This window comes from Myripristis murdjan, chromosome 9 (assembly GCF_902150065.1).
Source record: "Myripristis murdjan chromosome 9, fMyrMur1.1, whole genome shotgun sequence".
Taxonomy (NCBI): Eukaryota; Metazoa; Chordata; class Actinopteri; order Holocentriformes; family Holocentridae; genus Myripristis; species Myripristis murdjan.
Genome location: NC_043988.1, coordinates 25549868 through 25563897, shown reverse-complemented (window position 1 = coordinate 25563897; position 14030 = coordinate 25549868). Strand labels below are relative to the sequence as shown.

Genomic DNA, 14030 nt, shown 5'->3' with positions numbered 1-14030 from the left:
TTAATCTATACAGTCCACAATATGCTATACAAGGTACAAGGAGTCTGCTGGTCAAACTTTCTATTGATAACTGTGATTTATAATTATTCCAGATGCTTTTACTGCAATAAGTGCTGTGTAGTCCCTGCATATTGACCGACAGACGCTGATACTTCTATATCTGTAATGAGCCTGATCAACATAGCTATTTTCACCTTACTGATGCTTTTTCACACACATCATTTTAGTTATTTCATAAAGATGAGCACAGGATAATGTGGTTCCTCCTTCCTCCTCTAGAGTAAAGTACAGCTTGGCAGTGAGTCTCTGGTGCATCGATACCATCTCATTCTTCTGTTTGGACAGTGATGAGTTGTGTCTCAGTAGGCTCATGCTGAAATTAAGAGGAAAGAAATATACCTTAATCAAATATAAGGGACGTAGCATGTGTGTTTACTTGGGCGTGTGTGTGTTTGTTCCTACATGGCAGCTTTCTGGCCCTGCTGCAGTCTCTGCCAGTCTTCCTTCAGGGAGCGGATGGTGTGCCATGCCTGGCCACAAGTCCTCCTCAGAGGACTGTAGGGCAGAACGTGTGAAGGGTCCATTTCTATGAAACAGACAGACAAAACAACAGAGACACAATTAGAGATGGAAACGGCTGGATTCATGATTTGAATGTTTTTTACTTCGCTTTGGAAAGAAACACTTGACATGTGCTTCATCAAAATGGTCAAGATGTTGATATCAGATGCAAAAAGTACAGTAAAATAATTTGGGACCTCAAATTATCAAGATTTAAGATCTGTGATTAATAATCAGTGATCACACTGTGTCAAAATAAGAACTTGATCGATACTGGAGTTTTGTCGCTGATACAGGTATCAGTATGTGGGAGTAAAAAAAACTTCCAATCACAGTGTATTGGCTGATATATTTTATACATAAAAACATTTTTTTACAAGCATCATGTAAACAAATACTTGTAATAAAGACTTGTGCCAGAGGCTTGATATTTTACACACAAAAGTATTACTAACTTAATCTATACAGTTCACAATATGCTATACAAGGTACAAGGAGTCTGCTGGTCAAATTTTCTATTGATAACTGTGATTTATAATTATTCCAGATGCTTTTACTGCAATAAGTGCTGTGTAGTCCCTGCATATTGACCGACAGACGCTGATACTCCTATATCTGTAATGAGCCTGATCAACATAGCTATTTTCACCGTACTGATGCTTTTTCACACACATCATTTTAGTTATTTCATAAAGATGAGCACAGGATAATGTGGTTCCTCCTCCCTCCTCTAGAGTAAAGTTCGCAGCCCGGTGAGTGGCAGTCCTGATGGGATACGAACCCCCTCCTCAGTTCCCCCTCTGCTGACCCCCAGACACAGCTTACAGCAGTTGTGAGTACACACACACACACACACACACACACACACACACACACACACACACACACACACATACACACATAAAGACATACATAACTTGTAATATTGCTTTCTCTCACTTCCCCATGAGACATCACCAAATAACCTTTTGGACCGGCACAGAGATTTTTCTCATATTTACATTCATATCTTTCTGGCCGTGAATAATATGTAGATGAATCATTTTGGGTGTGTTTGCAGTGATGAGTCCCTGGTGGAGGAGAGCAGGACATTTGAGAGTCGACTCCAGAGTCTGCTGCATGAAACCATCCAGGAGTCAGAGAGCAGTGTGGAGGTGAGGGTGGTGCACACACTCCCCTGCATCCCACAATAAACTTCCCTCTTTTCTGACCCTTGAGTTCCTCTTGCACTAAAAGCAAGAAGCTCCCACGTTTAATTAATAACTGTGTTAGGCCAACATTGACTTATTTTCACTACCCTTCCTTTGATCAGCCGGCAGTAAGAGAGCTCCAGTTATTTCCATCTTAAAGTCTGTGTCAGTTTAAAAATCAATTTTGAGACTCACTGTCACGAATATTTAAATCTTTCCATGGTATGCTACATTAATATTGGCATGTTACCATACCACTAAGATCCACAAGCTCTCGTCTCTTAGAAACGCCCAAAACAAGGACAAAAACACGATGAAGCAACTTCTAGCCCCTATGGATCTGACGTTTGAAAGTCCATTTGACCTTAGGGCGTTTAGTGTTGTTAAAGTCTCCAAATGTTGACTAAAAATGTGCTTTTCTTAGCCTAGCATTTACATATTGACAGTTTTTATCCATGCTTTTCATTTTTGTTACATTCCCATTTTGTATAAAACATATTTTTTACTTTTATTTTATCATTTTTTTATTGTTTTTATTGTATTATTTTAAAATCTGTTTTATGTTTATGTCTTTTTAACTTGCTCTTAGAGTGCACACACATACAGATTTGATTTGATTTTCTCTGTAGCATGTGTAAGAGGACTGCTTTTTTGGTCTTAACACATTACATCATTGCTTGTACTCTCCGTCCGTCCCAGATGCTGAGAGAGTGGAGGTGGCTCAGCGGAGGGCAGAACTTCTCCAGTGATCTCTCCTGAGCGCCTCGGGCTCCAGGTGAACGTGGTGCTTTGCTGCCTCTGTGTGGAGAGGCTGACAAACTGCATCAGGATGACCTGTGGACCATTTTGAAGGGATGCTCCCACTTCACCAGCTGCTGACTGTTACTGGAAGATATTTGCTTAATAAGATTAGTGACTGGCTGGTTGGCAAGCCTGCTCACTACTCCTGCATGACCTTTTGTCAGTTTTACCACCAAGTGCGCACTGATAAACATCTGTATATATAATGAAATGCCTTCTACCTTTGACCAGCAGTGATATTAAAGGAATAGCTTAGAGCAGGATCTTATTATTTTATCCGCATACTACTTTATAAATTTTAAGTAACTTTCAAGTCATTTTAGTGGTCAAGTTGCACTCTGTCCTGCCTAGAACAAATATTGTACCAGCTGATGTGTGTATGAAAACAAAATCCATCTTGTGTAAATATAATCTCAGCCTAGGTGTGTGGAGAAACGCTTGCAGTGTTCAAACGGATTGAAACCAGATTTGCTTTAAAGCCGTGGGCAAAGTGATGTTTTATGTTCATCTAAAAACAAGATTTGCTCATCAATGAAATGTGACTCTGTGTTAAGTCTTATCCAGAAATATCTCGTAATTGTCTCTCAGTGTTTGTAGCCGCAGTGTATCTTTATTTGCATTTTAGTTTGTAATTTTTGCTACATTTCTCTACATGGTGGACTTCTGTCAAGATACAGACTCTATTTTTCTAAGATCAGGGTTGTGATTAAAATTTGGCTATCATGTACTGCCATGCAAATAGCTTGAGTTTGTGCTATGTAAAAATTCATTGTGCCTAAGTGTGTATTAAGATTTCTCACTGGAATTCATTTTTAATTCAGTATTTTGTGCCCATTGGTGTTGTGCCCATTGGAAAATGTATATAACGAGTCATGTTTGTTGTGGTCTTGCAACTATTTTAGTTTGTGCCTTTTGCATCGGTGGCATTGTGGGGATATTAGTCCCGTGAGCCTGCCTGCCAGTCAGGAGAAACAAAGACGTCAGTGAAAGCTGATCTCACTTTGTTGAAGATGATGAAGCTGCGGGCAGAAACCAGTGACTTCAGGTCTAAAACTTGATTTTGAAAGATAGGGGGCATAGGGGCTTAAATCCATGCAGGGTCAACTCTGTACCTTGTAGCTGAGTGTTGAAAATTGCTCACGAATTTCCACTCTACCTACATTAGCTGACATTTTCTCTTCATTTGAATTCAAAGGTGAACCCCCATCTTCTTGCGACTGGAAGAATAAAGTCATGCACAACAGCCATGATGTGCAAACTGTGCTGCATGCCCCTCTTAATCCAAACTGGTGAAACTTTATAGATGTACATTGTGAAAAGTGTTGGATGGTGTTACATGATGCCAAATGTCTGTGATGTCCTGTTGTCTTTATTCGTGCATGTATTAGAACATTGATAGCTGTGAGATTATCATTTTGTGACGATTGTAAAACAAAGCTGAATGTTGTATTTTGAATGCAATGATGTATTGTACTGGGAGAAGTGTTTATTATGTTCTCATTTCCCTGGAAATAGATGCGCAAACTGTCTTCCTTTCCTTCACCCATTTCTTGTGAACCATAATTACAAAGCAGTGGAGAAATTATTGTACATAACTCAAATAGACACTGATGGACAGCACAGTGTTTGACATTCTTTATTCCATGAATTCAATAAAATCAGTTGGAGGTCCTAAAGGCTTGCTATATTCCCTATTCAAAGCACAGCACAGACAGAGTGAAATGGTAGTGGTAACAGTTTAACAGGTACAGGACACAAAAAGAGACAAGACAAAGAGATGACAGAGACGTCCAAATAGTCATCGGCCGTTGAAAAACAGGACCAGAAAAATAGAGATTTTTAGGTAACTGAGTTTACACAGTTCGTCTTTACTGTGCTACTGAGGTTGAACGGTGGAATCAATCAGTATCGGTTGACTCAATCTGAAGAAAGATGAGTTGCTCTTTGTCTTTTCTGCTTAGTCCTCTTACATGAGCTTTATTGCATCCGTGTACGGTCGCTGTACTTGTCAATGTGACAACGAAAAGTCAAAAACTGAACACTTCCCTCTGGCTTTGAGAGCATGCACCAAAAAACACCACAACATAACAAAACAAGCATCCTCTATTAATCTCGTTACTGTCAAAAAATCAAAAGAAGTAGATCGGATACATGATCTGAGGAAAAGAGAGCTGACCACACAGTCGAACTAGGAAGGTGCTTCAAATCTCATCCCATAAAGAACACAGACGATATGTCTGAGAGACCAGGACATACGCTCTACTGACGACACAGTGCACTTTGTCTGGTCAGACTGGTCAAAAGTAGCACGTTATTTGGAGAGGAGGATCTTATGCAGGAATTTCTTACTGTTCTTTGGGTGTATCGTGATAAATAGATCAAAGTTGGTATTGCTCTGGAGACTGAATAACGTGGAAGCTAAAAATAACCAAAATAAATGATCCTTGATTCCTTTTTAAATACAGTACTGAAGGTCTGGGTGGGTGTAAGGCCAAAGAATGCAAGTGTCTGTGTGTGTGTCTGTGTGCGTGTGTGCATGCATGTATGAGTGCGTGTGTCTGTTTGTGTGTGTGTGTGCAGGATTCAGAGAGGGGAGATGTGTTAAAGTGTTGCTGAGTGGACTTTTTGGAGGTGGTGTCACATTTGGGCACTTTTCTTTTTCTTCTCCTTTGTTGCTTTCCTCTCCCGTCAGACGTCCACCTGAATCCTTACGCCTCCAGCTCGAAGCCCATGCCCACCTTGTGCCCGCCAGCGTTGAAGTTCTTCCCATCGATCAGAGCTGAGAGGGTGAGCTTCACTCCTGCAGGGACAAGTGTTACGAATATGAACCAGGTGCCAAGATTAGCTATACCGATGGTCTCCTAGCTGCTGTTACCGGAAAGAGTTACAACAAGTGGGCAAGGAATTAATAAAAGGTCTTACCTGGCCTCAAGCTTTGTGTGTAGCCAACTCCAACGAGGCAGGCGTTGTTGACTTTGGTCTGTGAGGCAAAAAAACAAACAAGGACATTTTACGATAATCATCTATGCAGCATTAATGAAAATAGATATACAGTACAGCCACTGATATACAATGTTTGCACATGACTGATATCCTACTGATGAATTAGTTCATTAAGGTTGTCAAATACTGCAGATAACAGCTTGTAATTCAAGAGTTAATTGGGGATGAATTGGCAAATTGGCAAACTAATGGCTTTGGCCAACTTTAATAAGCAATACTGATGTCAGACCAATATTATAATTACTGTCAATATATGGTTCAATGTGAAAATGGCACTTGTGTGACCTTTTTTAAGGTGTGTGGCATGCCTCTTTCTAATGATGTTCATTGCTTCTCTGAGGCTGTACTTACAGACAGGGAGGTATCCTTATCTATCTGGTATTTGGCTCCAATTCCAAAGCGTGTGTTGTTGCTGCCAGCTGTCCAAGCCAGGCTGACGGCTGTCTCTAAGTTGCTGTTCACCTTCTGGTAAATGGAGCCACCGAACTCTGTGCCATCGTTCCTGAAACACAGCATCAAAACACCAATACAGGAATGTGAGAGCTGAGAAGAAGAAGCAGACAAAGAACTAAAATGAACTTGGTGGCAGTTGTGTTTGAGCTAAACTTTGTGATTCCTCCTGAGGATACACTTCCTCTCTCATGGCTGCTCCGGTCCCACATGTGTGATTTCCCTCTCCCCTGACTATCTCTCCACTGGGATGCAGGAACTCACACATTGGTGTGAAGCTGGAAGTCTGCGGCCTTGTATCCCAGGGCGAAGTTGTTCTGGGTCAGTTTAGATTTGGCAGTGTCAAAAGCCATCTGGTAGCCGGCCAGCCAGCCCTCGTAGCCCAGCACAGCGGCCGTGTGGATCGTGGGACCAGCCATGTCGAAGTCCAGGTCACAGCCCAGGTTGATGTACTCACGCTTGTAGCCCGTCTTCAGCTTGGCACTCTTCTTGCTGTAGAAGGAATGACAAGAGAGGGAAGGAGGGAAGTATAAATCATTTAGATAGCAGGAGTCACCGCTTAGCATTCCATTATTGCGATATTACCTTCCGTATTGATTGATTAATGTATTCACTTCATTGCCAGAGCCCATTCAGTATGAACAAGCTGTATCTTACCCGGTGTTGGGCACAAATGACGTATCCATAGCCAGCTTCAAGCCCTTAGCCAGCTGCAAACAGACAGACAACCCCCACAGAGGAAGCAGACAATGAGCTACACGTTGAATGGAAAGTGGACACTGATGTTATGTATTTAATGTCACAGATATACATTTTCATAAACGGATAGGTAGATTGCTATGGGTTGATATGCTAGATAGCGTTCTTAAAAATAAATTCTGCTGTTTGGTGGCACAAAACGTCAAATAACTAATACAGTGCCTACCATGTGGATAAGTGTGCAGGTTTACTTTCCTCCACTACCCTTTTTTTCAAGTGCACACACAATGTGATTTTTAAAAATACCAGTATCCTGTTGTTTTTAGTTCACCTGGTCCTCCATGGTGATTTCTGTGGTCAGGGTATTGTCTGTGTTCCATTTCTGGTTGAAGCTCAGGCCGAGCTCCTTCACTTTGTACTTGGTCTCCAGGTGGCCCGCTGACTTCCCTGAGTCTGTGTTGTTGGAGCCAGAGGTCGCAAACTCCTGAGGGACGGAGCGAGAGAAAGAGAGAGAGAGGGAGATAGAGAGAAAGAGAGAGAGAGAGAGAGTAAACAAAGGGGGAGGGGAAAGCAGAAAGGCATGAGTGACAATAACCCTGTCTTATTTAGACAGCACAGCTATGGACATTAGAGGGAAAGAAAACTATCTAGCGGGAGAAAAAGAAGGAAGAGAGAAAGATCACATAGAAGGGAGTGAAGCTTTTGCTTTCCCACATTTCCTCTGCCACACAGTCCCTCTCAGGTTTGTATGACTGGTTAATGTAAACGAGAGGAAAAAAATACAACTTTAGGAACAATAAAGTGACAGGATTCAGGTAGACATGAGTTGGGAGGGAAATTGTGGAAAGTATAGAAGGGACTGGTTGTATCTGGGTGTGTTTGTGCATTTTAGTTTGAGGATCAGTGCTATTACTGCTGTAGTAGTAGAGGAAATGGTGTCTACTGGAGGAGCTACTGCTGCAAAGAAAGGTTAGGAAGACAGCCTTAATCACATATATACACATACACACATACACACACACACATAGACACAACTGGTATCACTGGCTTACCCTGCAGTGCACCTGTATTTAATTAGAGCTACACATACACATACACACACCCTTACCATCTGATAGGAATATCCAAAGAGGAAGCAGAAAAAAGACAGAGAGAAGAGAGAAAGTTAGCGTGAACCACACAGCATTTACATTCGCCGGTAAAACTGAAAAGCAGTTGTACAGAAAATAAAAGCTGTATGCTGTGTGTTGGGATGTTGATGTAATACACTTCTGAATGGGTTTTGTGGCATGTGGGAGATTCTGTGTTCAAGTACTCATTATGGCTTTACCATGGCAACAGCTTTGCAGCAACAGAGACACAGTGCAACTGTGCAGCTCACTAAATACTAAGTGAAGTGCTTTCCTCCTCCATGACACCTCTTACTGCCTGAGCAAAGGGAGGGTGGAACTGGTTGGACAGACACTGGCACTCTGCTGAGTCTGTGTGTTAGACTGTGTATATGTCAGACAGAAAAAAACACACTGGCATGGACGGCTGCCAGGCAGTGAGTCAGCCGTTTGATCTACACTGCAGAGCTCTGAGAGAGATGTCTGGACATGAGACTTGGAAACATGAGACTCACAAAGACGACGCAGTGGCTTTACTTACAACTCCACTCTGGGACTTGGTCTTCAGGTCCAGTTTGACCACTCCGAAGCCTGGGGAGAAAAGGAAGCGAAGGAGAAAAGAAGTCAGAATGGAAAAATAACTTCAGTCCTGCAGAGTGTGACTCCAAAAAAAGCTACGGCAAAAATAAACAGCCTGTGTTTTCTTCTCTTAACATCAGTCCTGCTTTAAAAACAAGAGGCATGCACTCTGCATATGTGTTGGCTTTAAGAGAATTTACTGATTTACCATAGCCCTTGCTGAAGATGTCTTTGGCAGATTTCCCCAGGTCTGAGTATGCAGGAGGGACAGCCATTGTGCCTGTGGAAACAGACATGTTGGTAAAGCTTTCATACTTTCTTCAGAATGACAACACACACATACACACACACACGCACATCTCATTACAACAGCATGGCGAGTGCACAGTGAACTCAAGCAGCTTTTAGCAAAATGCTACAGCAGATACTCCAAACAAATACCAGATGGCTGTTTCTTGACAAAACATGGAAAGCTGCACTCAAGATGAATCTAGGGATTGCAATGGAAGCGGCACACCTGAGGACATTCTTTTCAAACTACACAGACTCATTGCAACAACATGTGAAGTAAATGCGAACACACAAAGCAACATTACACCAAATATTTACTAGCCGACAGAAGGCCTTAGCCTTAAACTGAACCAGTAGAGACAGACACAGAATCACTTCAGCTGGAGGATGGTGGCCATCTGGAGATGGGGCTTTCCCTCATCTGGGTGCTGGTGATACATGGCTTCTCTCCTCCCCCACTGTATTGATTCCCTGGCAGCAGTCCATTAGCAAGCAGCAGAACTTGTTAAACTAATGGGACTGATTCTCTAGAAGAGAGCAACTAGAGATGCTCCAGGCCACAGCAAGTTAAATATAAATGAAATGTGAATGACCACACTGCAATTCAATAAATGTATGCTGCATGCCTGGATCTATTTGCACATTAACAGCATCCCTGTTGCACTGCATTGTGCAGAGAAAGACATATATGGCATCTAAAGAAATATGCAAGCCATGGCAGTAGCTCTGCCATGCTACTACATGCTACAATGCTAACATAAGCATAAGTAGGTTTGGTTAGTCAGCAACTACCACTCCTGCAGTGCACACCACTGCATTGGGCTGTATAGTGTCATCAAGATCCCCTGGGTCCCTGCATGGAGCTCTGTTAGTGTGTGTGTGTGTGTGTGTGTGTGTGTGTGTCCACGTTATGTGAGCAGGTCTTTGTGCACACGTGTTGGTGAAGGTGACTTTGCAGAAGCGCTCTGAATATCCTGCATTCACTGATAACTACAAGATATGACTCAGCTCCCCTTCCTTCTTTTGCCCCTTTGTCTCCCCTCCTTGATGACAGTCATATATAATCATCTCTCACTTTTCTCATCTGTCATATCCTTTCTGCTAAAGATGGAAACAAGTTTCTGTCGAGGACAATGGAAGCAAAGCTCCATCCAGGGACCCTGACGATGCGTCATCTGTCTCACCCGCCCATCCCTGCCCCACTCACCATGTCCCTTGGGTGCGTGGTGCTCACATGCCACACAGTGGTCTTTGTTCTCTGCCTTACGGCCTTTTCCTGTCTTGTCCTCCTGCTGCAGCATGCTCTGCACTCCTTTCTCTGCCATGACTCTTCAGAGGAGGGATGTGCAAGGAGGGACAATAGAAACTTTGGCAAGCAGTCTTGCACTGTTTTCACTAAAACAGTGTACAATATGTGGGCTTGACTGCCTCTGCATAAGTACTCTGTGCTTTGTGTGAATATGTGTAGTGTGCAGTGCTGCGACTGCAAGTGTCCAGCCAGATCTGGTCTGCTAGCTATACAGTAACCAGGCCAACTATTGCATCACCATGTGTGTACGGTGGTCAGCAGTTAGTGAACGTATGTACTTTGTGCACAATATTTGACGATGATAAGGTCTGTTTATGGCCTCGGTGTGGTACTGGGTGATAGTGGTTTAACCAGACAAAGAACACTGATGAGCTGCATTGGTTAAAAAAACTGTCTGGGCCAGTAAATGATGATCCGGTGAAACATAAAAGCATTCTGCCTCTGTGTCCTTCCTACAAGTGCACAGAAACACAGCACCAAATGGACTGGTGACAAAATTGTTAGATCCTATTTCAAACACGCACACACACACACACACACACACACACACACACACACACACACACACAGACATACACACACACATACACACACACACACACACAGACACACACACAGGGGGTGGGTTCAATTAACTGAAAAATTATTTTAAATCGATCGTCTTCATAACAATATAATGATGGATTTATTTAATCCCTGAATCGATCTTTTAATGCTTTGTTCTGATTCTGTAGCGTTGCACTAATTTGTGACTGATGTGGTGTGTTGAGTGTAACTGCTTTGGGGTCAACTCTTAATGTAAACATTAATATTAATAATGCACCAGGTTAGAGGGTTCCTTGTACAATTTACAGAATTAATTCTCTTACAATCAAAAAAATCGGTATTGAATCAAACTGATTTGGGACTATGTGAATCAGAACCAGATCTGACACACACACACACACACACACACACACACAGAGCTCATAGTCTGAGCTTGGCAGAGCCATCATACGGCCAAGCATCTGTCCACAGGTCTTAAATTAAAACACTTTGAAAAACCCTATAATGCCACATGATGTGATGATGAAATTCAAACTGCTGATGTTTTTTCACCACTCACCATCAAGGTTGACTGATATGGATGAAATCAATATCACAATAAGCAAACTATTTTTGTTTTTCAATATAAATATGTATGACAATATGACTCATGTATGCAAAATCACACTGGATCAAGTGATAATGATATTGAATGATACTTAAGGAATTTGATTTGTACCGAATTTTGCCATTTTTTTTTTTTTAATTTGTAAATAAAATTACAACTTTAAAAATTGCTTATCATCCATTAAAACCAAACTGTGTGTCATAATAAAATCACCAAAATCACCATTTGATCACAATATGATTTTGCTGAAAGACAACAAATAATAACATTGGACTATCACCCTGGCCTACATGTAGTCGCCCTCAAAACGTGCCTTCCTGAAATGTCTTCTTCACGTTCAGAGATGGTGAGGCGGTCACACACAAAAACCTCACCGGGCTCTGTGACCAGCCGTCCTGTCGGCTGTGCTGTTTGTGCTGTGGCTCAGTTCTGAGACACTAAGCAACTGTCTGCTAGCTGATCTGAGTGGGCATACTGCTGACCTTGTGCAATTCCTGGACTGGCTTTGTCAGTTCTCTCCTCCCCTCTAAAAACAAATCCCCACTCACCATCCCTCCTTCCTCACCTCCTTCCCCAGTCCATTTCTGACCCTTCCATCCTTCCCTTCCTCCCTCAGTCTCCAAAATCCTGTGCTATATTTAACCCCGGTGAACCCGACACTACGAAACATGTGACCGGCGTTTCAAAATGGGTGCTTGTCCCTGTTCAGCTTACTAAAACCCTTATAAAAACATCTTTATCCTCCTGTATTGTACCTCCAGGCTGTATTTATATGCAAACATGCAAACACAGACGCGCACACACACACACACACACACACTTTCAAATGTCTGACCCAATCACACACACTCTCTTCTGCCCCTAACCCCCAACACACACCAGATGACAACATTCAGCAAGCTTCAGGGTCAAAATGACACCCATAAATCACCCAAATACGTGACAGGAAAACAGCCACCGCATAAACAAGACAGTGGTTGTAGCTGTGTGGTAGCATCTAGCAACACAACCTCAAGAACCAAACAAAGAGAAATCATTTTCCCAGACTGTGTCCTTAAAACAGCAAAATCTCTGCTTTGGTAGTGATTGATATGCATGTGAAACGATTAAGAGCTAACTAGTGTGCTGTGTCGCCTTTGTAAAAATAAGCAGATCAGTACCAAGGTACATGAAAAACCTCAGTTATATTTTGTAAAATAGTTTTCAGTCTCTATTGTTTATGTTTATCAATGGCTACCCTTCAAAAATGTTAACCAACTATATAAATGCAGCAAATTTCCCAGTATATTTAAGTTAATTTTCCATGAGAATCATTTTGAGTTGAGCAGCCTCATACATAGCACATATACAAATGTACATAGTACAAGTGTTTATTTTCACATTCTCAGGCTTAAATTAACACTGACTACATATACCACATAGAGCATTCATAACAAACCTATCATTAAGGTGTAGATAATGGACAACCTAAAGCTATAAAGCAAGCTATAAAATTATCTGAACAGAAAGTTAATCTGCAAAGGCCAACCTGCCTGGTAAAGTGAAACCAAGGCCAGTCAGTGTGTGTGGCATATAGCAGCAGGAATGTGTGAAAGTGAGATAAGGTCAAGAGCAGTCATGTAACACCGAGAGAATATACATCCTGAATGCACAGTGCATGGGTTGGTAACGCATACAATCCATATTATGATCTGCTCAGAGTCCGATTCAAAGGCAAATGTAATTTCTAGTTGATTTATTCTAAGGCTACAGTGACAAAAGTTACAAGGAAGCAGGCGAGTGTTTACACTGGGTCAGGTAATGCCTGCTAGTGTCTGCTTTAATCAAATCAGCCTCATGTTAGAGAGTAAACCTTCACCCACCACCAACCTAAAGATCCAGCCTGGCTTGATTTCAGAACTTCGGATAGCGACTTTCCTGCGTTGCAAATCCCTTTAGGTGTCAACGCTATAGTATAGGGCCTCGCTCAGTGCAAATAACACATAGTTTGCACTGTCATCTCTTCTCCCGAGCCGACCTTGCCATTTACGAATTAATGCGCACGGTGCCGGTAACTAACGCGTTGAATCTGAATCTAACTTTGAGCAGATTATCTCATTACGGCCTATTGCAGCAGTGTGCGTAAAGGTGACAGTGCCAAGAGATGACGGGCGTTATTGTTGAGCTGCACATGCACCTTGTGCTTCTCCATACATAGCGAGATAACACTTTTTTTCTTCTTTTAAACAAGATTTATGGCAGCAGGTCGCCCTTTGGAACAAACACACCACTCTATTAATTTGCCAGATGCGTCCATATCGGTTTCCATTGTTCGTGCGTCAGTAAGGCCTCTTTGGTTGCAATATGCGACCAACACTGAAATTGCCAATATAACCTAACTTTTTATACTATGAGCATTTTGATGCAAACTGAGACTTGCAGCCTTCAGCAAATGTAATTTTATTATTCTACGTGATTTAAAGAAGATATCGAGCCGTATACCCCGAGTGTCAAAAACTAATCACCAAAATGTGACCAAAAGACGCTGTTTTGTTTGGATTCATTTCTAAATAAGTTGAGAATTTCAGTGAACTAACGGGGCATACAGGCCTGAACTGGCATTATAGCCCTGGCAGACTCGCCTAACGCAGACTTTCACTCCCCAAGCCTTTCTGCGTTCACTCCCCTCTGGTTCACAGTCACACAGCCCGTGCCAGCTGCGGTGTCACTGCTTGACCCGCAAAATAAAAAATAAGTTTTACAGAAAAAATACTGCGCATAAAAGTCACGTATTGCCTACCTTTTGTTTGCGGGGCGATGCGCTGAGTTTCACAACGCTGACTCGCTCTGCGGGGCACCGTGAAGGAGAAAGGGGGCGCGCAGCGGGCACGCGCAGCAGCCGTTCA

General features: G+C 42.3%; 2 protein-coding genes across 8 annotated transcripts in view; one reads left to right on the top strand and one right to left on the bottom strand.

Annotated features, from left to right (window-relative positions):
* ikbkb (inhibitor of nuclear factor kappa B kinase subunit beta) overlaps positions 1-4228 on the top strand; it is a 23463-nt gene extending 19235 nt beyond the window's left edge. For both annotated transcript variants that reach the window (XM_030059387.1, XM_030059388.1), the window contains exons 20-22: positions 1296-1393; positions 1622-1715; positions 2451-4228. In XM_030059387.1, coding sequence (XP_029915247.1) covers positions 1296-1393; positions 1622-1715; positions 2451-2510 — 252 coding nt within the window. In that variant the 3' untranslated portion in view covers positions 2511-4228. The remainder of the gene's footprint in view (positions 1-1295; positions 1394-1621; positions 1716-2450) is intronic.
* Positions 4173-14030, bottom strand: vdac3 (voltage-dependent anion channel 3). Of its 6 annotated transcripts, none has more exons than XM_030059389.1 (11): positions 13925-14030; positions 9891-10012; positions 8601-8672; positions 8355-8404; positions 7813-7815; positions 7036-7188; positions 6663-6715; positions 6270-6497; positions 5907-6057; positions 5475-5532; positions 4174-5352 (listed from the first exon to the last, which is right to left on the bottom strand). In XM_030059389.1, exons 2-11 carry the CDS (start codon positions 10006-10008, stop codon positions 5261-5263), a joined length of 978 nt encoding a protein of 325 aa, XP_029915249.1. In that variant the 5' UTR covers positions 10009-10012; positions 13925-14030; the 3' UTR covers positions 4174-5260. The 6 variants fall into 6 exon arrangements, with proteins under 6 accessions (XP_029915254.1, XP_029915255.1, XP_029915249.1 ...); XM_030059392.1 differs by having other exon boundaries at positions 9891-10015; positions 13929-13970; XM_030059390.1 differs by lacking the exon at positions 13925-14030 and adding an exon at positions 13015-13907.

What these genes read in the sequence shown, in the direction of transcription:
- vdac3 (XM_030059389.1), bottom strand. Translation starts at nt 10,008, where the DNA reads ATGGCAGAGAAAGGAGTGCAGAGCATGCTGCAGCAGGAGGACAAGACA. An exon ending in TCATTTGTGCCCAACACCGG is followed by an intron (nt 6,498 to 6,662) that starts GTAAGATACAGC and finishes TTCCTTCTACAG; the next exon opens with CAAGAAGAGTGCCAAGCTGA. An exon ending in ATAAGGATACCTCCCTGTCT is followed by an intron (nt 5,533 to 5,906) that starts GTAAGTACAGCC and finishes TTTGCCTCACAG; the next exon opens with ACCAAAGTCAACAACGCCTG.